A 23181-nucleotide genomic window follows, 5' to 3' on the forward strand; every position below is an offset into this window, starting at 1 on the left:
ATGCACAATTCCTAGTTTGCTCTACTTTCTGTGGCTACCAGTGATCTGTCTTGGCAGGATTTTTTTTGTTGTGGTCATCTTTGGTCTGTAACCAGATTTTTATCATCCTGTACAGCAGCACTGAGTCATGACAACAAACTGGATTAAAACCACTGATTTTGAGATGTTTATATTTCTGTCTTGGATACAGTCATCTAAGCTGGAATACTAGATATGAATGGAAGCTTCATTCCAGAAAGCGCATTCCTTTAAGAAACATAAAGTTACGATAGCATAGCTCTGCCTGCCTGTAACATAGTGTTGCCATCTGGTGGTGATTTCTCAGTTGACTTTATTCTCCCGTGTTTCTTTAATTTAGAAGAGTCTTTTTCCTCAGCAGTGGTCTGCAGGATTTGAAATGGTGAGAAGCTCTCAGGTTGAGGAAGAGAGAGCAGAGGCAGTACTCATGAGTTGTTTCATGTTAGCTTTGTAGCCAAGATAGTGTCTACTTTTTCAGCCAATGTATAGAAGCTGTGCATACCAAGTGGGGAACAGTTGTCTTCTGGTTTTGGTGTTTTAGACTGAAGTAAAAATACCCCGATGTGCCATTCGTCTGGAAGATCCCAATGGACCTCATCAGAGTTTCCCTTTATTCAGAATAAAGTTGTTAGAAATGTAGCTTCAGCAGAATGCCTTCATTTGTCAGAAAGAATTGTTAAGGCAGAATTGAAGTCACTGTGTTACGTGTGCAGCATCACCTTTTGAGTTTTTTATGTTTTCCTTTGTCTATTTTTTGGTGATTTTGTTTTTTTTCTTTAAGGATCAGAGAGATCCTTTTGTTTTGCAAGACAGTCTTTTGCATAAGTCCAGACTGGCTGCCAAAACAGACAATCCTACCCTCCCTGTGGCGGTGTTTTCCCAGCAGTTTACCTGTAATGGGACTGGTGCTTACGAATTGCAATATCACACACAGCCAGTGGTGCTGTGTGAGGGAGGGACTGAGATGGGGAGAAGTACAGGACCATAGCAAGAGTAGCACAAACCTAAACTGGCTCAGGTCAGTTGTGAAATCGCTGTGTGTGAAGAGCTAAACCGAAGCACTTCTACTGTTTGACTTTGAAATCTTGCATTTGGGAATGTGGAATGGAAGGCACTGTGGTGCAGCTACTTTAATGTGGCCTTGTACGTGTACTGCAAAAGTCGATGGTATGTGTCCAAGGTGTTCTGTGCACTGTCTTCAGCAACTTGAGTGCCTGCATACATACATCAAAAAGTACATGGACTAGATACCAGCTGTGTGGCAGTGTAGTGTAAAATAAAAAGTTGAAATATTGCATGTAATCCAGGAGAAAGTGTTGTGAGACCAGAAATCCTTGACCTCAAACTTCTGCAGATTCAGAGTGGTTGGAAAAGCTGGTCCTGATATAAGAAAAGCACATATGAAGCTTGCAGGACTTATTTCAAAATTAATTCAGTATTGGGATTAACAAGTGGTTTTCAGACACCTGTTTTACAGCAGCCAAATGTTATCTATATTATCAGCATTGTTTACAGTTTTCATTGTGCCCTGAAGGACCTTTTTGTTCCAAACTCTCTGCTGACAATTACAGAAGAGGGGTACTCAGTGACTAATAATGTGCTTCTTATTTTTTTGTGTCCTTCACTCCTTCCTCCTAGGTTTGGAAATGATGTGCAGCACTTCAAGGTGCTTAGAGATGGGGCTGGCAAGTATTTCCTCTGGGTGGTGAAGTTCAATTCTTTGAACGAGCTGGTAGATTATCACAGATCCACATCTGTCTCCAGGAACCAGCAAATATTTCTCCGGGACATTGAACAGGTGCCACAGGTAAGAGAAGTATCCTCATAGAGTGTGCTTTTCAGACTATTGGAACCACAGTCTGAAGTGAGATTGCATCTTAAAGTAAATAGGATGGAGAGAAGCCGAGTGACATTTTTCTTGTCTGTGGAAGTGTATCTTTAGATACCACAGCCAGAATTATACTGGGAAATAAGCTGGATGTTTGTGCAAAGCCGCCTGCCAACTCCCTAGTCTTCCCTGGGGTTCTGGACAAATGTTACTGTTGCTGCTTGAACATTTGGCTTCTTTTAATGTTTATAGATACTCTTGCAGGAAGGTCATCTGATCCCTGTGACTTAAAAATGAGTTTACTCCTGTTTTAGGACACAGTAAGAAAGGATAGTTCTACTTGTACTGGCTTGTAGCCAGAACTGTACCCCTCTGTAGCCAGTGAAGCTTTGGTACTGGTCTCTCCTGAAGAGGTGGTTACAGGTAGTAGCATATGGAACATCTCTAGCCTGCTGGTTCGGATCTAACCAATGTTAAGAGAAACAAAAATCTACTGCTAAGTGCCAGCAGAGCAGCTTGTGTGTATCTAGCTTTGTTTTGTTCCATTTCCCAGGGCGATCAAAATACATGTAACTGTATCTTTTCTCAATTTTGGATAAATCCTTTTGCCTCTATGTGCAGCGTTCTAGTTCTAGCTTGAAGACAAGGAGCGTGGAACTTGTACTGTTCTCCAGGTGCCACAGTTTGTCTGAATTAACATGTAGCTCTGCGCTGTCGGGTCAGTGATAAACAGAGGATGAGAACACAGCTGACTGAAAATGAGAAACATGAAGATACCTTCCTAGCCTCACAATTTTAAGAATGCAAATGCATTTTAAATGAACTGTTAGCTTTTCCGTAAGAGTGGAAGTCTTTGCTGACCAGGCAAAACGCTCTGTGACAGAATTTCTTGATATTGGAGAGTTTTAAGGAAAATGTGTAAAATGCCAACATCCAGTTTTTAGGGGGAACTTTGTGTATTACAGCATTAGGTAGATTAGTAATATTTATGGTCTTGGTGAAAACAGGGTGAATAAACAAGACCATTATATTGCAATAGAATACAGATTTACAGTAGGCCATGAAGACTGGAAAACAGTAGGAAAACATCTGAGTCATCTGCTGTCTTTGTTTCGGCTCTTTCACAGAAACTTGACTTTTTTCAGAGGTCTTCTATAGACTGTGCTTTCCTGTTTTGTCATCTTGTTACAGATGTTGGAAGCTGGCTTGCAGGGAAATGAAACAGCCCAAATGTTTATTGTTAAACTCCGGTGTAAGTTAAGCTGCTGCCTGAGGGAGCAGGTGTCTGTAGTGCTGTGGATGATTCTCACTTTGTGTATCTTTTTCTTTCCCCTTTCAGCAACCAACATATGTTCAGGCCCTGTTTGATTTTGATCCTCAGGAGGAAGGAGAGCTGGGCTTCCGCCGTGGAGACTTTATCCAAGTCCTTGACAATTCTGACCCCAACTGGTGGAAGGGAGCCTGCCACGGACAGACGGGCATGTTTCCACGCAACTATGTGACCCCAGTGAATCGGAACATCTAGAGATAAATATTAGAGATTATTTAAAGAAACCAGAGAAACAGTAAATACACATACAGAGCCTAACTGCAGCCAGTGACCTAAAATCACACGGCGATAAAACCTGAGTCACCTTTCACCGTGAGGTGATCCTCCTTCACTCAGTACGGAACTTCAGGGGCCGGGGGGGGAAAGAGTTCAACTTACACACCAAAACTTATCTTTAAAAAAAAAAAAAAAAGAGAGAGAAAAAAAATATGAAAATAACAAATTTCCTCAGCTGCTCCTGGGTTACCCCCTTTCATTCACTCTTCTTGTTTCCCCGTCCTCCTCTGTCCATCAGTGCATGAAGTTTTAATGCCATATAAAGTCCTAGCCATGCAGTTAAAGGAAAAGGGAGAAACTCTGCTGGTATTTTCTCTCTCTGCAAACGGTCTTCATTTGACATGAAGGGACATGAGAGAAGAACCAAATCCACAGTCCTGCCTTTAAAAAAAAACAAAAATCATCAGTCTCTGCTTTTGCCTTCAACATTCAGCTCTTCTTGCCTGGGAAAGATGAGGTGTTAATCTAATTTTTATTGTCTCTTCTCCTTTGGCACTTTCTTCTGAAGCTCAGCAGCTTCCAAGCAGGGGAAGGGAGAAGAGTTGCGTGGCTTTTTGTTTGTTTTGTTTATTTCTTTTGAGTCACAGAGCTGCTTTGAGAAACTCCAATGTACAACTGAAGTCTGTTAATGCTGTGCTGACAGCTTTTTTGTTTTTTCTTAAAGGTGTACGGTTGAGCACATTCTGTAATTTTTTCCATAGTGCCTTTCCCTTATTTTCTTTTTTATTATTTTTTAAGTTAAAAGGACAGTCCAGAGCTTTTCAGAGGGTTTTTTTTTCTGCCTATGTGTAAATAAATACTTTTCGGGGAAGGATGTAAAGGAGGGTGGTTTTATCAATGGACACTTGAGAAAAATCTACAAACAGAGATGGAGCTTTAATCTTAAGATTTGTCTTACTGTTCAACTTTCCTTATTCCAAGGAAGATAAAATCAAGGCATTCAAGTGGCAACTTGGGCCACTCAGAGGTGGGGAGCTGCATCCAAGAGCTTCAAAAGAAGTAAGAGAAAGGGGGAAGTTATGACCAGGGAAAATGAGAAAGAGTATTTTGGGGTGGGAGGGCTAAGGGGGGAATTTGAGAAATAATAGCCCTGAGATGTCCTATAAAATGTACATTCCTTTGATGGAAAACTTTATAATGCAGAGAAACCTCAAGAAATAGTGCTTGAAAAAACTTTATGCTATTAGTGAATGTTTCTACGTGATGCATGTAATCAGCCTGTCTCTTTGGCCTGGATAGGGAATATTTGCAGTCGTGTTGCTCTTGAAAAGTGGGGTCGGCATCACTGTTCTCCCGTTTCTCCTCCCTCCTCAGGTCAGTGTTACTGTTGAAGTAGATTCCCCCCACCCTGCTCCCCATTCACAGCAGGCTGTGTGATGACTGTAATCCCCGCACCATAACGGCATTTATTGTGGCCATTTGCTCCTCCACCAGAGCAGTGTGACATTAAATTGGACAGAAAGGAAAGCAATCAAGCCGCACCGCTCTCTGTGCCAATCTTTAGTTGTGTTATTTTTCCTTCTGATGGCCATTTGGCTGGATCTCTTCACCCCACCAACGAATCCAAAAACTGCAGCGGAGATCTCCTCCCGCCCTGCCTGAGCACGGGCAATCTTTTGTTGGAGGGTGCCTTTTTTTGTACTACGTGTTACAAATGTTTTATTCCTGAGATGGACTCTGCCTTACTCTTTAATTTTCCAGCAGATGAAAGAGAGAGCTATCCTGTAGAGTATTACTTTCTCCCCCTCTCCTTGCTAGCTGTCACTCACTTTCTTCCTTCTTTGTAAAGTGATTGGAAAAGGAATCTATGGCATTCTACACCTGGACCATTTGATTGTTTCCTTATTTTGGAATTGGTGTATATCATGCAGCCTTGCAGACATATGTCTTGTGTGTGTATATATATTAAAAAAAAAAAAAATCAGTGTTTAAATAAAAAAAAAAAGGCCTATGTACTTAATCCTTTAACTCTGCAGCAGCATTTGGTAGATAGTAATTAACTGTGAATAATAAATATACATTGAATTCTTCACTTGAGCATCTGTCCGTTATTTCAGTTAACTGACCAAAATATAACTGATTGACCTAATTTTTAGGCTGTTGAATTGCTACGGGAGGGAAAAGCTGTAAGGTGTGCTCTGGCCTGAAGCTCTTGTACTCTTTAGCATTATAGTTCGATCTCTGTGTTTCTGGCTGAATTCATTACTCTTTCAAGCAAAGTCACTGGAGAGCTGTGTCACTTGACACGCGTGACAGTGAGGAGGGGGGAAAGGAATGGTCGTGTCGCTTCCAGGACGGAAGGCCATGTGTTTGTTGGCTGAGTGGGAGGGCAGCACTTCACTATTTCTTCCCTTGCTTTTTTTCTAAGCTTTTTGCCGAACTGCCCAAGCGTCCCCGTGGTACAGACTGCAGTGTTGTGAGCAGAGCGATACACTGGTTCTTTCTGGAGTGCCTTGCTGAAGGCTGGAGGGGTCGATGGACGGGTGACTCGTGTAAGCCCCGCTGTCGTGGGAGCTGTCGCTCGGCTCCATCGCTGCTGTGCGGATTGTTTTTTGTTTTTTCTTGCCCGAAGAAGTGGAGCCGCTCGGTTGCGCTAGGAAGGTGCATGGGTGGTTCTGTGGGCTGCTGCTGGGGAGCTGCCATTCTGCTGGCTCTGCAGCTGCTCCCCTGCCTTCGCTTGGGTGCAGAAAGCGCCTGTGAATTTTGTAGTCGATTTTTAATAGGAAAAGGCCCACACGAGGGTTTGGGTTTTTTAACAGTTGCTCTTAGTCATTGTGCTCAAATACAGATGTAGTCAAAGTCTCTGTGGTTGCTCAGAAATGTCTGGGTATTCCCATGGTTTTATTTTGTGCCAGTAAAGTCAATATAGAAATGATTTGCACCGCGGTTTGGCGCTCTTGGCTTTTTTGTAATGCTGTAACAGAACATGTCGCTCAAAACTGGGTGCTATTCGTACCTTGGGTATCTACTGGAGAGTGGAGAAAAATCCTCCTTCCCTTATGCCTTATAGAGGGATGAAAAATGTCTGTTGTGACTGTGACTGTATGATGTCAAGGCCCCGGTGGGAGAACTGCTGTAGGCATGGCGTTTCTTCACGGGTGTGTTCCAGGTGCTGGGTCAGCAAAGCTGGTGGTGGGCTGCAAAAAAAAACCGAAAAAAAACCCCCCAAAAAACCCCCCCAAAAAAAAAAACAAAAAAAACCCCCCACAAACAAAAAACCCCAACCCTAAATCCCGGTTTATTTGTCTGCCAGCCGCCGCATCCACGGGAGTTCAGGGCCCTCCGTGCGGGCGCTGCTTCCCGAAGCCGAGCCCCCGCCATTTCGGGCACGGCGCTCCCCAGGGCGCCGCTGTCGGACTACATCTCCCATCGGCCCCCGCGGCGGCGCGCAGGCGCAGTGCGGCGCCCGGGCGCCGGCGGCGGCGGGTGGGGCGGCCGTGGCCGCGGTCAGGCAGTGGCCGGCGGCGCCGCCCGCGGTTTGGCACCGTGTCTCCCTCTCCGGTACCAACCGCGGGGCAGGGAGGGCTGTGGGGAGAGGGGAGGCTGCTTATGAGAGGGTAGGGATTGTGGTGAGGGGGTTCTGTGTGGCCCTTGGGGTGATGGGGTGGCTGTGGGCCTTTGGGGTGAGGGGAACTTTGGGATGGCGGGTGGCTGTGAGGTGAGAGGGGTGAGGCTATAGACTCTTGGTGTGGGAGGGAGCCTTTTGGTTGAGGAGGGCTCACCCTGTCGCCCTGCCCAGGCTGCGGGGACACCAGGAGGCATGGTGGGCTATGACCCTGAGGCTAAGTGCGTCTCCCCGGTGGAAGCAGCTGCGGCAGGATCAGCATCTGGGTTCGTCACTCGGGTCCTTGTCAGTCCGCTGGATGTCATCAAGATCCGCTTTCAGGTACCTTTCTCTTGGCATGCTCAGGGACGGGGTGAAAGAGCCCTTGCATAAATACAGGTTATGCAAGGTAGCAGGGCTATCTTGTGTTCACCGCTTCTATTTATATAGCTTAACTTGTGTGTTTGAATGGGATCTTGTGTTTTTCATACTTTGTTTTTCCTCTGTTTTTATGAATGATCTCTACTATCTAACTGAATTTCACCATCAGTCCCTACTGATTGCCTTTGTGTTGCATGCATGTTTTTACTCTTTTAGAGCCCTATGTAAATAACATCTCAAGTCAGTTCTACACGTGATTCTGTGGGAAGGCAGAATGTCATTTCTTAGCATTGGTTGGCTCACAGGGCTATGAATTCCTGAATTGGACACTTGAACCTTCTTGAAATGTGACATAGAATTGAAAATATTTTCTCTATTTTCCTCCAGCTTCAGATCGAGCAGCTCTCCTCCAGAAGCCCAGGGGCTAAGTATCATGGCATCCTGCAAGCTGTACAGCGCATCTTCCGAGAAGAGGGGTTGAGAGCCTTCTGGAAGGGACATGTTCCTGCTCAGTTGCTTTCAGTTGGCTATGGAGCTGTTCAGGTAAGGTGACCAGACATCTTCTGGGCCCAGCATACATACATAGGACTCTGCTTTGCTCCTCTTCAGACTGGCTGCATAGGCAGATGGAGAAAGGTCCAGGTTTAAACTGTACTGATGCAAGCCGGCTCCAGTTTCAAAGATGTGTAGTTGTATAATGCGGATGTATGATTCTTAAGTTAATATTCCTGAGCTTGCTGAGCAGCATGCCTGGAGTACAGCTGGAGCAAACTGAGTTCTGTCTGTATCTCGTGTCATAGAGAAGCTCTGTTAGTTCCGGACTCTTGGCTTATGTTCATGTTCCAAGCCTGTGTAGTTTTTTGCTTTGGTTCACGCTGTCACCCTAACAGCTTGTTAGTAAAAAAAACCAGTTAAACTGATGATGATGTTTTACACAGCATTGTTATGCTTAATTTGTAAATATTAACAACGTGTTTTATGAGCAGTGGTTGAAAGAATAAGGGGAAGTATATCTGTAATACAGCAAACACTCTTCAAGATACATAGAGCATTAGAATAGGTTTTTCACAATTCTAAATGCAAGATTTAGCAGAAGTGTTGAGAACATCCCAAGCATTCCCCAGGCTGCTCAGTGATTATTACAAGGTATTCTTTGAGCACATGCTGCACCAGTTTGCAAGTTGGGAGGGACTTTTCAAGGACAGAGGGAGAAGGTGGCTACAAGAGGTGGGTGGAGCTCTTTTGGTGAAATGAGAGAGGAGTGGGAGATCCATGTCAAGGATAAGGATTGACTCCTTGACCTGTGTGTGTTTGTTTCTGTAAGTTCATGGCGTTTGAAAGCTTGACAAAACTGGTGCATAACGTCACCTCATACAATGCCCGCGATTCCTTTGTGCACTTCGTCTGCGGAGGACTGGCTGCTTGCACAGCCACTGTTGCAGTTCAACCTGTTGACACGCTACGCACGCGCTTTGCTGCTCAGGGTGAGCCTAAGGTATGGTTGAGTATTAATGCTTGAAATTATCATCCATAGCAGTAGCAATATTTCATGTGTATGAGTATAGGTAGTTTGAAAAGTACATAACAGTCTGTGGGTTAGCATAAAGGACCAGGTGGTGTTATTGGGCAGTGTTTGCACTGTTGGCAAGTTATCCTCTGTGCTGTTGACACAGCTTTCTTACTTATGTTTTGCTTCTCCTGATTGTGTTTGACTCCTGACAGGTGATCCAGAAAGGAGAAACTGTCCTTAACAGGATAACTCAATTTTCATTTTGGCTGTTGGCCATTTGTAGAATGCACTCCCCTGGCTGTCAAACATTGTGTGTTTGAAACTTTCCACTTGCACAGAGTCATGTTTAGATAATGATGGCGGTGATACTTGAAACCAGTCACCTTTCCCCTGCGTTTCATGTTCTTATTTATGCAAGAATTGGTCTCCATGCTAATTAGGTCTGTAATACCTAGATTTATATGGGTTTGTATCAGAGCCATTTCTGGTTTTTGACTTAGCCTGCAGTAGAATCACAATATATATCATATGAATTCTGTTGCAGGAGCAAGCAGAGCTGTTCAGAGGGAAATAAATAATCATGTCTGTGATGCAAGTGGTCTTAGGCCACAGCTTTCAGCTCCCTGCCTTGTTTCTTCCCCTCAGAAGCACAGCTTCGATGTGGGATACAATGTCATCCCAGGCCTTTCAGTGCAGAGCTAATGATTGTTCAGTTAGTCTCTTGTGGCTCAGAGGTAGTTTTAGGTTGTCAGCTTACTTATAAGAATCGTAAGGGCTTAGCTGAGAATACTGTGTGAAGATGTGCAAAATCACTCTGTTCATCGCTGTGTGCTGAAAATCAGTCGATTGTATTTTGGCAGTGGGAAAGGCCTGCCCTTGTTACTGGGAAATAACCTGACCTTTGGTTTGTTGTTTCTAAGCCTGTTTCAGTAGAGAGTCAGCCTCTTCTTTATTGTCTAGATCTATTGCAACCTTCGCCATGCAGTGGTGACAATGTACCAGACAGAAGGGCCTCGGACATTCTATAGAGGTTTGACTCCCACAATCATTGCTATCTTCCCGTATGCTGGTCTCCAGTTCTCCTCCTACAACATCCTGCAACAGTTTTCTGAATGGGTGATTCCAGCTAAAGGCGAGAAAGGAGGTAGGCCCTTGGGACAGTGATGTCTGTGATCTGTAGAGAAAGAACGGGTGAATGCTAGTTTTGAAGACTGATGTAAGCTCAGTTTTCTGTCCCGTCGTCCTTTTTGATGTAACATTTGAAAAGTATCTCCATTTCCCATCTCTTATTCTTATTCCTGCACAGATATTGTGAAAGTGAAGTTTACAAACAGCTCCTGTTATGGAATAACCATGATGGAAATGTGGATGGATGGGAAAGTGAAGTGTCACAGGCCAGGGTACTCTTTCTTGAGCTGTATCACATTACTGATGCTGTAGGGAGAGGACAGTGCTGGCATAATCTGTCTCTGTTTCATTAGTGCTGTGGGGACAGGACTCTTGGATTTCCTCAGGAAATCTGCCTGCAGATTCCAGCACAGCTCTTACAGAGGAGGATTCATGTAGCCTGATTTAAAACTGCCGAGCTCTTTATTTGATATTTTTATGTTGATTTCTGGCTCCGTTATAAAAGAACCTCATCCTGATGTGACCTGTCAGCTTGACAGTTCTAATTACTAGTGCCTCCCTGAGAGGGACTGTATGCAGCATCAGTGTGTTTTGGTTCCTCAATGGAATTTCTTCAACGGAGGAACTAGACTTTTCCATATCATGTCTGCATACTTACTTTCAGGTGGCAGAGGCTGATGGTGGCTGTGTGCTGGGAAGTCACGTTTGTCAAGAAAGTCTACTATCACAAAACTCATCTCCCACAAGCCTCTGAAATCATCAGGCAGTGTCAGCTTGTGACTTACTCCAATTCAATATGTCAATATGAGCAATCAGGAGTGCAAGATTTCCAGTGACATGGCTTTTACTTGAGGGGCATAAAACCTTTTCCATCCATTAGCGACAGGTTCTCTGGTGACTGGGGTTTTTTTGTGCAATGCCACTTGGTAGAGCAAAAGTATAAATCAGTGTGATGAACCAAGAAGAGCTGTTACCCTCTGGCTCCAATGGACATTGTGAGCCTGATACAATAAATACAAATTGAGGTTCTGTCGCCCAAACTACGCAGAAGAGATGATGTAACTTTAAAGGGCCTTCTTGTGAAAAGTGATTTTAACTTACCTCTCATGGTCTTTAATCAGAACTCCCTGCTAATCCTCTTTTTTCCTTCTCCGCTATCCTCTCCCCTTTCTGCTTCTCAGGCAACGTTAAAAACCTTGTTTGTGGCAGCTGTGCTGGAATCATCAGCAAAACCCTCACTTACCCTTTTGACCTGTTCAAAAAACGACTGCAAGTGGGTGGCTTTGAGCATGCCCGGGCAGCCTTTGGGCAGGTGAGAAGTGTTGGAATTGACTGATTTTCATAAGTATGGATTCACATCAAGACAATCCAGAGCCAGTCATCACCAAAACGCGGTGATAATTCACCAGTGGTACCTGTTGTGTTCATGTTCGGGTTGGGAGCTCCCAGGGAACTTCTGGGAGCTGAACATTGGTCTCGTGTCATAACGGGAATAGCTGTATGAATATATTGGGTTAATTTTATGACATTGTCCAACATACCCATGCTCTGCCTTCTCATCCGTCCCATCAGGTTAGCTGTCTCAGAGCTGGGGATGCGTTAGGCAGGCAAAGGGGTTTCGACTTACTTTACTTTCCTAGTTGCAGCTTGGTATTTCTGATTCAGGACCAAATTACTATCAGAGGATGACACTAGCTTTATGCTGGGATCGCCTGGCTGTCAGGATCCTTTTCTGCAATTAATATTTCGATAGAAGGAATGGGCACCAAGTGTTCAGCACATGTCTTAAGTACCAGAACATCTTGAAGTTTAAAGCAAATTAAATACTTCCAGTGCTTTCTGGCACCATCCTTAACCATCTTGAAATATACTGTAAGACAAATACAGATCTTTCAAGGAGCTATCTCTTCTTTCCATGAAATGTGAAAACTTTCTTTTTTTCCTTCAAATTCCTTGGATCTGAGAAGCAAATCAGTCTGTACCTCAAGAAACTGTGGGATAGGAATTTGAAGTCTTAACCTACTGCTTTGGATGCTTTTCCTCTTCCAGTGAGGTACAGAATTTGGTTTTAATATCGGTGTGTCACAAGATGTTAAACCTTCACAGTGTGACACGATGACATGCATATAGTTAATTTCGAGACTTCAAAGGGCTGTAGCTTTGTTTTCTTTCTGTCAGAAAACTGAAAAGTTCTCCCTCCTTACAGAGTGAAAGGGATGGAAAACAGTAGCAGCACAGTCTGAAATAATTACTTCACAAACTTGTACCATAAATAATACATGCTGTTGTAGCATAAAGATTTTATGGCCATTCAATTAGAATGATCTGCGTAAGCCATTGCTGATGCAAAATATGTACTTTTCCTTTACCCCACTCTACAAACTGACTCTCTGAAACTTTCAGTTATAATAATAGCCAGAAAGGCATCCCCAGGCTGCCATTTAGATTATGTTTTTGTGGTATATTTTGGGGCTCTCTATGTTCTTTTCCAGGTAAGCGCTCTTGTTTAAACTTTTCACTATTTCTCTCACAGGTACGGATGTATAGGGGTCTCCTGGACTGCATGAGGCAGATCCTGCGAGAGGAGGGCCCGGGTGGATTCTTTAAGGGCCTTTCGCCCAGCTTGCTGAAGGCTGCTCTCTCTACTGGCCTTATCTTCTTTTGGTACGAGCTGTTCTGCAGCCTCCTGTGTACCCTGAAGAGCACCGACAGCACTACGAGGAAGGAAGGCTGAAAGGGGCATGTATGTGGCTACCCGGTGTCCTCCTGGAGGAGGGGAAACTGATGGCCTCGCTCTGTCATGAGCACGTGGGAAATGTCAGAGCTCCCAGAGCTCCACCAGCCTGTAGGAAATCATCTCCTGGGACCAAGCAGAAGGAGAAGGCGACTGCAGTTCTGCTGAAGACACTGAACTGCTTTGCTGGAAGCTGTTCAACTGAGCACTTTTTTTCTCAGTCTCCTCTAATATCAGCACACATTTAGTGGGAGGAGTGAGGAACCAAGCAGACAACTAGAGGCTGTGCTCTGAAAAGGCACCCCATAAAGTGGGTGAATTCCTGTGCTTGCCCTGGATCACAGAGAGGGATCCTGGCCTAAGTGCTGCTTCAACAATGTAACGTCACTTCCTGTCGCTGCATCCGCACAGCTTTATTTCCTTGCTTATGGCCTGCTGTTTGCACCATATTCTTTTCTCCGTCTTGCACAGGCAGCTCTGTCCCGTTGTTGTGAAGTCAGTTAAAACCTCTTTAGTGTGCACAGAACTGCGGGTTTTCCTTTTACTTGCTGTCAGCTGGTGCTTCTTGATTACCACTCGCTGGCTGCACATTCTCAGCCACCTTAAACAGAATATTCTAGTGGATCACGCTGACCCAAACTTTCTCTTTCTTTAACTCTGGTTAGCTTGATTGTATCCTAAGTGCCCATTTGTCTTCCTGCATGTCTTGCCATACATCTCTTAGGGTTTTGCATTGCCTCTGTCACGCTTTTTACCTGCAGGTTAAGAATCCCACTCGAAGGGGATTCAACGCACAAGCCCAATTCTTACTTCAGGGTTCTTTGCTTCAATGCAGTGAGTAGCCAAATGCTGTGTAGAGTTTTAGAAATATTTAGTCTTAAGTTGGAATAATGAAGGAAAAGTCCTGTGGAAACTAGTAAATGTCTTTTTTTTTTTTTTTTTTTTTTTTTAATACCACCTTTGAATGTTTCTAGCAAGTATTTCTGTAGTGACCTCAAAACATTTCTGAAACTCAGTCCTACACTGGTGCTAACAGATAAAAATGTTTTGACAAGTTTAGCTGGAGTGAGGAGAGTGAACATCAAACTGGAATTGGTTGGCTTAGCGTGGTGTTTGACGAGAAATGGATGATTGAATTAGAGCTGGAAAAGCATTTATCTGGAGTTTCAAAGATTTTGTGAATGGTTAAAAAAAAAATCCCAACTCCTCTGATTATGCAACAGGGCAAAAGGAAAACTACTTTCTTCCTCCTCTTTTATTCTGTGTTTTTTCAAGCTGAGCAGGGTGTGGCTGGACCAACGTGTGGAAGGCAGACTTCCGAGGAAGAGCTGCTGTGATAAAAAAGCATCTTAGTCATCTGGCAAGCGGTGGATAGGGCAGAGCACTGGAGTTATTTAGAGGATGGTTTGATGGCTCTTCTCTTAACGGAGAGCTTTTCGTGGCTCTTCTGCAATATTCAGGGTGTTAGTTCCAAGTGGCTTGGCCAAACTCCAGCGTGACCAATTCCATTCTGTTGACACAACTTCTCCTGGTGGTTTTGAGCATATCAGCATTGCTCACTTGTCCTGAGCTATTGTGAGAGGCTGTTTTTAAAGAGCAGCTGTTTCACTGGTGGCTGAGATGTCTAGAGAGCTTCCTCGCAAGCCCAGGCCACGTAACTTTGTGTCTGCTGTGGTTTGAGATCTTGGAGTGCACAGTGGCTGTTTCACTGCAGGTGACTTTGAGAGCTACATAAAATTAAATTCACTGAGCAGTGTCAGTGTCAGGCAGGAGGCTAATACGTGAGCCTCGAAGAGGGAGTGATAGCTGCATGTACTCTAAAAATGGGCAGTTTTGCTTAGAGGAGAAAATGCAAAGAATGTGGAGTAAAGTTTCCTAAAGTGCCTCAATCCTATTGGCATTTTCCTGTTATTTAGGCTCTTGTGAGATTTCCCCCAAATGTCCTTAACAACATTTTGCCTTTGTTCATTTATCATCTGTTCTTGGAAAGACATCATAACCAGTAATGAACTTAGCCTCACGGCATCCTTCTGAAGGAGAGATTTTTGAAATGGCTCATTTCAAAACAGACAGAAACAGGTTGGGGTTCTTACTGTCTTTTGGCTGCTGGTAGAGAGGAATGGTATCATGATTAGCAGGGACAGGACTGGCTGCAGTAGAAAATTTTCTGTGCTGACCTAGTCTTCCATAGGCAATCGGGACTCATCCAACCTGTCTAAACATAGCAAGACTCTTGTTTTCCATTTTATGTCAGAGCTGCTGTTAAACTGCACAAAATAGGAGGAAACTGGTTAGGAACTCAGCAGTGGGAATTGCGGTCTCTGAAATAGGGGGTGAGTTGCTTTGGTTGCCACAGTGGCAAAGAATAGAGAACAGAAAACTGCTCTGCTAAAATGATGTTCGAGTGTGCCGTGGAGCTTGAGGTGATGCAGGCAAACTGCTTTAGGAGCCTGCAACTTGGCTGCTCCACAGAGAGGGCAGCAACGGAGAGTCTGGAGCAGCTTCAAGTGACTGAATGTCGTGGGTGACTGGCTGTGAGACTGCACCAGAGTTTGCCCCTTGGGATGGCTGGGATTTCGCTCGCATGTAATCCTATCAGCAGGGATTTGCCTTGCCTGCAAGTCACCTCACAAGCCGCTCAGCAGTTGCGTTTGTTTTCTGCTAGTGCCTTTTACCATCAGAATAAAGCACTTTAGTGGGCAAAGCATTCAAGGCAAGTTGCAGTGTGGTTGTTGGGAGATCCACCGTTGCTCTTAGCTGGCCTCAGACGGGAGAACATTGACGCACAAGTTGTGTGCTGAACACACTGTGTCCTACTCTCAGGACGCTCATCCAGAGCTGCGTAGCAGCATTTTTGAAAATAATTGAACGTTTTACAGTCAGGCTTGGAAGAGATTGTATTCGATTTGGGTTTAAGTTTCTTTTGTGATGTAGAACTGTAATTTTCTGCGGCATTTTGCTGTGTTGCCTGGGTGGATCTTCTGCAGCTGCTGTTGTCTGAAAGCACCCGAGCACAATGCGCACAATGCGTGCCTGCCTTTGAGAAAAGGTACATTAAAGATTTTGTTATGCTCATGTCTGGCTGCAATTTGTTTATTGTTTTCCTCCTAGTGCCTACGCTCAGCTGGACCCCACAGGGCAGCCGTGTCCCTCCTGTCACACAAAAGGGCGGATGGTCGGAGCCCGGAGTGTGGGGCTGCAGGAGCTGGCTGGTTTTCCCTTCCCATCGCTGGCTCCTGGGTGCTTGTCACCATCAGACAGAGCTGTCCTGTCCCCTCTGTGATGCGGGCTGATGCTGTGGGTCTCACTGTTGAGAACTGCACCGAGGGGGATCGGCCGAGGGGGTTTCTGCAGCCCCTGGGGTCCCACCACTGTCCCTGAGGGGGACTGTCGGAGCCACGGTGGCTGCTCCTGAGCCATCCACCTCTGTGGATGAGTTCAGGCTCTGTTTGTATCAGCCAGGTCATGCAGCGCTGCAGAAAACGCTCCCAAACTGCTCATTCTGTGTTTCCAGAGGCTGTTGTGCGGTTTCGGCAGCGTGGCTGCTCTGCCATCCTCTAAAGGCTGCGAAGGCTTCTACCCGTGAGGGATCTTTCCCTGTGAAATGACTGGGAGTTTAGAGAGAAATCATGAAGTTTGTTACGCATCACTCGGCTCTTGTTGCAGTGCATCTCCCCTTTACCGATTTATTTTTTTCTTTACCGATTTTTTTACGCCGCTGGGCTGCGGCCTGACCCGGCCCGGAGAGGAGGGCAGAATAAACGCGGTTTTCGTCCGGAGAGCTGCGGAGTCGTGGGGTTTCCCCTGGAGAGCCCGGCCGGTGCTCGGCGGGGCATCCCCGCGGGGACCGGGGCGGGCGGCGGGGGCGAACCGCGGGGCAGCGGCGCAGCCGGCCGTGCCCGGGCGCGCCCGGGCCGCGGGTGGGGACGCCCGGGGGAGGCGGGAGGCAGCCGGCCGTGCCCGGGGGGGGTTTCCCGGAGGAGCAGCCGGCCGTGCCCGGGGATCAGCCCCGCCGTGGCCCGGCGCTCGCAGGCGGTGGCGCTGCCGTCGCTCTCCCGCCCCGTCCCGGCCCGTCCCTCCCCCGTCTCGGGCGAGGAAATGACCTAAGAGGAAACCGGGGCCGGGGCGGCGGGGCCCGGGACGCTCCGGCGATGCCCCGGCGGCCAGAGGACCCAGCGGGGGCGGCCGGCAGGTCGGTGGGGCTGCGCCCGGCTCCCCCTGCCCTGCTCGGGGACACCGGCGCGGGGGGTGGGCTGCCTTCCCCGGGAGCCCCCTCTGTCCGGTGGCCCCGCGGCTTGTGCCGCCTGTGGAGCGGTTCCCCGCGGGGCTGGAGGGAGGCGAGGCGGCGGCGGGGGTTCCGCGGGGCTCCGGTGGGCGAGGAGCCCCGGGCTGGAGGCGGCTGGGCAGGGGTGGGACGGGGCTCCCGGCGGCTGGTGGTGGCCCGCGAGCGGCCGCTCAGCGGCGGCAGAGGAGACCCGACCCGCTGCTCTTCTCCCTCCCCTGTCCGTGGCCGGGGCACGTCCAGCCTGTCCCACCGGCTGTGAGCCCCTTAGGGTAGGGCCCTGGCACACCGGCCGGCTGGTCGAGGACCTGAACCCCAACCACATCAATCCCTGTGACCGTCGTCTAGTGGGGACCACTTGCAGAGAGGAATCAGCACCCATGGGTGATGCTGTGCCCAGTGTCACCCACTGCCACCAGCCCTTCAGGCAAGGTGGTGCTGGCAGCAGGATCTCTAGTGCAGATGAGGCCTGTCTGTTTTGCACGTCATGGTTTGCTCTGGGCAGAGTTATTTGGCACAGCAGTTCAAAGCAGCCATGCCTGTCCCTGGAGCCGTGAGGATAGATGCTCTGGGAGAGGCGCTGGGCGGTGGTGTCAGAGACGCTGCCGGACGGGCTCGGGCGCTTCCTGCTTCACTGTGTGGGGCGCTGAGCTCTTGCCAGGTTCCTTCTGCACGGCGATGCTGCTGGTGGGACGCAGGGCTGCTGGTGAGCCTGGGCTGGTGAGCTGGCAGTGCAGAATGGCGTGAGTGCAGGTACGGAGGGAGGGAGATGGTGCAGAAGGAGGAGAGGTTTGCTGGGAAGGCGTTTACCAACCAGACGCGGCACGGAGGGTACCCGGCTGCTTGGGAATCCATCTGAACAAGAAACCTCTGTGCAGGTCCCAGGGCAGGTAAGCCTGCACAGGTGAGAGCTTCGGCTGTGAGAGCAGCGTGAGCAGGTTGTCACCCCAGTGGGGCAAGGTCTGCCCTGGGCCTTGTGGGGAGGGCAGAGATGGGCCTCTGCCCGCCAGCGAGCTCCACACTGTGCTCTGGGTCACCACATGTTGTGCCATGGCTTCATGGCAAGTGGCGTGTCCGAGGGGTCAGGCTGCCTGCAGTACATGTCCTATGCATCTAAAGGGCAATGGGCTCTTCGGCTTTAATCCGGGAAGGGACCTGTTGCAGAGAGGGGTGAGTAATGGCCCAGGAATTTTGACAAGCTGGCAAAACTCATTTGGCCAATTGCCTTCTCCTGTTTGTGCTGCTCTGGCTAGCCTGGCATTTTGCATCCAGCAGATCATCTGGTGTGCGCGTCAAAGCAAGCCCTTCCTCTCTGTGCTGTGCATACCCTCTTGCTGCCTTTGCTGTACCAAGAAGCAGAAGAAAATTAACCTAGAGATTCTTTAGGAGCACCGTTGGTACTGCAGAGAGCTCTGCTTGACTGCAGGGGGGTGAGACGGGAGCTGTTGGTGTTGGGGATTTGGCTGCAGAGCTTGCTGTGCCTCATGGTGGGCAGAGGGAGCCTGGCTCCGGTGCAGGGGAGGTGCTCTGCTCGCTCCAGCGAGTGTGCCTTGGATGCTTTGGAGCCGGTTTGATTCTTCACAGGCTTTTGTGCGAAACCAGCTGAATTGGTGTTTCAAAGGCACAAGGGAGCGTCTGCGTGGGGTGCTCCTGCATGTGCTTGCCTGTGATATGGCCACAGGGAAGACTTCTGAGGGGAGATGGGTGTATTTGGGGGCTGCCTTGGTGTACTGTCCGCTTTGAACCTGCACATCAACAGACTGAAACACATTTTTCATATCAGAAAAATGTAACAGCTCTGAAGATGAAGTCCTATCATAGGCTAGTAGGAAGCAAGGCTTAAAAAGATGTGGGAGTGAAGTTTTTGCTCTGATCTAGTGCCAGAGTTGTGTGCCTTAATAACAGGAGTTTCCTTGGGGTGGGGGGCTGTCAGGGTAACAGCCTGTGCTCCAGCACCAGGTGGGATTTGCCAAACGGCTGGGTGAAGGGCTACCTCTCTGCCTAACTAAGCTCTGTGTGCTCTTTCCCCAGGGACTGTCACTAGCCCATCCGTTGCCCTGACTCTTGCCCTTGGACGAAGCCAGTCATGGGGGAAACGGGCAAAGAAGAATATAAAATACAGTCATTCGACAGCGAGACTCAGAAGCTGCTGAAAACAGCCCTCAAAGGTCAGGAGGCTTTTTAGTAGCTCCTTTGCCATGCGCAGCTTGACTGGCGGATGAGGCTGGATGCTTGGACCCCTTTAAGGAATAATATTGCTAAGCATAGAAAAGCTGTTTCGTAAACGTTGTTCATCTGTGATGGGTCCCATTGGTGAATCTTCTCTAGTCTTTGCTCCCCGCCTCTTCTTGTTCCCTCTCACCTTCTCCCCGATGTTTAATGGCACAGCTGTTCAAACTCAGGTTTTCCCTGATTTCTGTGTGCCTGTCTGCTCTCTCTGTGTACCCTCTCTGTATACCTGCACTAACCCAGCATCTCTCCCCAGATTTGGCCTCTCTCCCCTTTCCAGTCCCTAGTTCCTGCTCTCTGCCCCTTCCCACTGTGGGGCCGTCTCGTCGTCCTGGGCCCCGGGGCCTCCTGCTCTCCGGTCACGTCTCTATTCAAAGCCCAGTGGGAGTTTGCACACCTGGCTCCCGCTAACCCAACTTTGAAGCAGTGCTGCGATTTCAGATTCAGATCAACTTCTTGGTTCCCCACGTTACCTGCTTTCCTCCATCACTTTCCCATCGTGATGGCTGTGCCTCCAGCCTGGGAGGACCGTGCACCTTTGGAGATGGTATCTCCAATGCAGCTGGTGTGCAAGAGGAGCTGTGTCTCTTGATGTAGGAGTGAGCGTGAGGTTTTGCACCATGTAACATGGTTGTACTGGGCCCCGCACTGACCTCGGTTGCTTTTCAGGTACCCCAAAGCAAGCAGGGCACAAAGGGTGCTGGGTCCTGACAGTGTTTCTCTTCTCTGCAGACCCCAGCAATGTGAACCTGGAGAAAGTGGCCAATATTATAGTGGACCAGTCCCTCAAAGACTGCGTGTTCAGCAAGGAGGCAGGGCGTATCTGCTACACCATCATCCAGGTGAGAGCTCCTTGTGTCTGGGCAGTGAAACAAATTAAGCGGTGCAGGTTGTCCCTAAGCTTTGTCCCAGCCCTGTTCTCTGACTCCTCAGCCACCTTTCCTCTTCTGCCACTTGCCCCATGCAGTGGCAGCACCCGGAGGAGCCGTGGGCAAGCGCAGGCTGTTAGATACAGCTTTCCTGCCTCTCTGGGCGATCGCAGGAGGGTCTCTTCATGGTCCTGCATCACCCAAGTGCCAGCATCCCCCCACCCCTCTCACACCCCCATTTCATCCCTCCATCCCGCTTTTGTGGGCTTGTAGGCAGAGAGCAAACAAGTTGGCCAGAGCATTTTCCGGAGGAGCCTGCTGAACCGGCTGCAGCAGGAGTACAAGGACAGGGAGGACCTGCGCTCCCGCTCACTTCAGGCATGGATCTGCTACGTCACCTTCATCTGCAACATCTTCGACTACCTGAGGGTAAGGAGGCGGAGCAGGAGCACCCGGCTGCTGCTGCCCAGGCGTGCCAGAGGGGCCTGGGCATCCAAAGACGCCAGGGCAGGGCTGTTGGATGGGTGTTGTACAGAGCCCCAGGGCCGTGGGTCAGCCGTGGGGGCCAGAGCCGGTTCCAAGCATGAGGATGCTGCTGGGGCTGGAGCTACTTACGGGCAAGCGAACAAGCTTAGAGAGGCAGAGACGTCTCCGGGAACAGTCGCAGAGTCTGAGCTTCCTCGTTTTGTACCCAGTGTTTGAAATCCCCTGATTTGCCTGCTCCCAAACGTCCCAGATCAAACCAGTTTAGTTGCTGTGAGGTTCCGGGGGAGACTGTGGCTGCTCGCATCATTTCTAGCCCGTGTACTGAGAGTTTGTCTGCAAGCCTTCGCTGCACTGTGCGTACTTGGATGCCTCCTTGCTGTAGATGTAAAAATGATGCAAGAAGAGCTACAGGCAGGAAAAATGCTGTTGCAATAAGTGTATTTACCATGACTACCTGCTTACATTTAAAAATAGATGTTTTTTACATCATTTGTTCAGCTTCTCTGTCTCCTGGAGACTCGAATGTCTGGTCTCCTATATAAATCACACAAATACGCCATTTGGCAGCACAACAAAATTCTGTTCCCTTCTCCTTTGAAGAGCAGCGAGGGAATGACTATTTAAAATAGCTGCAGACTTCTCCCTTTCTGGCCCTAGGCTGACGATGGCTCCTGCCTCCTTACAGGTGAACAACATGCCCATGATGGCTCTGGTGAACCCCGTTTATGACTGTCTGTTCCGGCTGGCGCAGCCCGATAGCCTGCGGAAGGAGGAAGAGGTGAGTGCAGGGATGTGGGCTGCTAATGTGCATCTCGTCCTGCCAGGGACCAGCAAAAAGCACAGCCCAGAGGGGGATGTGGTCCCCGCATCCTGGTGTGGAGGAAAGCTGCCTCCGCGGTATGTGCTGGAAGGAGACCCGCCGGACAGGAGGGTTTGCAGCCTAGAAGGAAGCAGGATGGAGATGCAGGTTGTGGCTCCCTGGCACAGGCTGCATGTCCTCCCTCGGGGCAGCTTTTCTCCCTATTGGGCCCTTTGGGGTTTTTTCTATTCTAGCACAGTCCTCCCACCCTTGCAGCCCATCAACTTTCCCCTCTTCTCCAAAGACCCAGTTAGTGCCCCTGTTTCCTGCAAAAAAGTGGACCTTCTCAGAGCTTCAGCTTCCAGTCACTTCCCTCTGTGTTCTTGGAAGCACCTCCTTACTCTGACCTCAGCTTCAGCCTTGCCAACTCCTCATGGACATCTTGCAGAAAATTAACAACTTTCCACCCATTGTGGATGCATTTCTCTGGAAATTTTGTGTGAGAGCCAGGAGAGTTTGGGATATGCTTTTCCAGTGCTTTTGGCACAAGAGACATTCAGCTTCTCCTGCCTCCTGGATCGCAGTGACTTGGCGAAAGCAGAGCCATCCAGAACAGAGGGAACAGGATGAGTTGGTCTATAGGTGACCGATGGGGATCTCCACAGAGATGTGACAAAGCTCCCCATTCCTTTGTACTCAGCCATCTCCTTCTCTTCCTTCTGAAGGTGGACTGCTTGGTCCTACAGCTCCATCGCATCGGCGAGCAGCTGGAGAAGATGAACTCCCAGCGGATGGATGAGCTCTTCTCCCTCCTCCGAGATGGTTTCCTCCTGCAGGAGGGGCTCAGCTCCCTGTCCCAGCTCCTGCTGCTGGAGATCATCGAGTTCCGGGCTGCTGACTGGAAGATGACGGATGCTGCCCAGAAATACTATTACAGCGAAGTGACGGATTAACCTCTCCACAGCAGAGGTGGAGAGATGTGCCCAGCACTTTCACCAGCAAGCTTCATACCAAGTTTGAATTTCTTTTCACATTAATGTTTTTCTAGCACTTCTTGTAAATAGGATTTATACTGACTAGAGCCTCTGGGCACGTAACTGCCAGGCGGCAACTGGTGCTAGCCTGACTTTGGAGGTTGGGAGGGGTGGGAAGGGCGGGGCATATTTAACGCAGCAAGTTCTCCCACTGATTTGGTGTAATATTGGGGTGCTGTCAGCAAAGGGCAAGGAAGGATTCTATCTCAAACCTGCATTTTAGATGGGTGTTATGACAAGCGCAGTTAGGGCTGACAGCGTTTTTGTTCACCTGAGAGCCCGCAGAGCTGCGGGATGCAGGGGGGAATTCTTTCACAGCCCAGGTTCTACCTGGTTCTCTGGCACAAGTCACAGAAAACACTGTGGTCTCACAATCAGCTCAACCAAGTGCTATTTTTCCCAGACTCCTAGCACACTGGCTGCACCGGCATGCACACAGCCTCCCCCACGGGTCACGAGCCACCGACACCTGCAGCAGGACAGGTCCCTGAGCAGACATAGCTAGGAACAGGTTTTATAAGTTTTATACAATAACTGTCATGTTTTTTCAGAATTTAGCAAGTTTCCACTATGGTATGTTTCTTATAAGAATGGGAGAGGAAAAAAGGAACAAAATAGTCTATTGAAGGATTTTTTTCTAATAAAATTTTTCCGCTAACACATGACCTGCTTTCTCTCTATGTAGCTGCTGAGCTGTGAACAATACTTAAAGGCCTGATTGAAGCCTTAAGGC

General features: G+C 48.3%; 3 protein-coding genes across 5 annotated transcripts in view; all 3 read left to right on the top strand.

Annotated features, from left to right (window-relative positions):
• GRB2 (growth factor receptor bound protein 2) overlaps positions 1-5489 on the top strand; it is a 52391-nt gene extending 46902 nt beyond the window's left edge. For both annotated transcript variants that reach the window (XM_054221509.1, XM_054221511.1), the window contains exons 5-6: positions 1657-1825; positions 3186-5489. In XM_054221509.1, coding sequence (XP_054077484.1) covers positions 1657-1825; positions 3186-3371 — 355 coding nt within the window. In that variant the 3' untranslated portion in view covers positions 3372-5489. The remainder of the gene's footprint in view (positions 1-1656; positions 1826-3185) is intronic.
• Positions 5490-6864: 1375 nt separating this feature from the next.
• SLC25A19 (solute carrier family 25 member 19) lies at positions 6865-15957 on the top strand. The gene is made up of 7 exons (XM_054221590.1): positions 6865-6953; positions 7192-7338; positions 7765-7920; positions 8702-8872; positions 9848-10031; positions 11197-11327; positions 12549-15957. The coding sequence occupies exons 2-7, from the start codon at positions 7213-7215 to the stop codon at positions 12747-12749; spliced, it is 969 nt and encodes a 322-aa protein (XP_054077565.1). The 5' UTR covers positions 6865-6953; positions 7192-7212; the 3' UTR covers positions 12750-15957.
• MIF4GD (MIF4G domain containing) lies at positions 7796-23106 on the top strand. Of its 2 annotated transcripts, none has more exons than XM_054221593.1 (6): positions 7796-7920; positions 19063-19199; positions 19993-20102; positions 20403-20558; positions 21301-21393; positions 22140-23106. In XM_054221593.1, the coding sequence occupies exons 2-6, from the start codon at positions 19118-19120 to the stop codon at positions 22365-22367; spliced, it is 669 nt and encodes a 222-aa protein (XP_054077568.1). In that variant the 5' UTR covers positions 7796-7920; positions 19063-19117; the 3' UTR covers positions 22368-23106. The 2 variants fall into 2 exon arrangements, with proteins under 2 accessions (XP_054077568.1, XP_054077567.1); XM_054221592.1 differs by lacking the exon at positions 7796-7920 and adding an exon at positions 16824-16941.
• Positions 23107-23181: the final 75 nt, after the last annotated feature.

Source organism: Rissa tridactyla, chromosome 15, assembly GCF_028500815.1.
Source record: "Rissa tridactyla isolate bRisTri1 chromosome 15, bRisTri1.patW.cur.20221130, whole genome shotgun sequence".
Classification (NCBI taxonomy): Eukaryota; Metazoa; Chordata; class Aves; order Charadriiformes; family Laridae; genus Rissa; species Rissa tridactyla.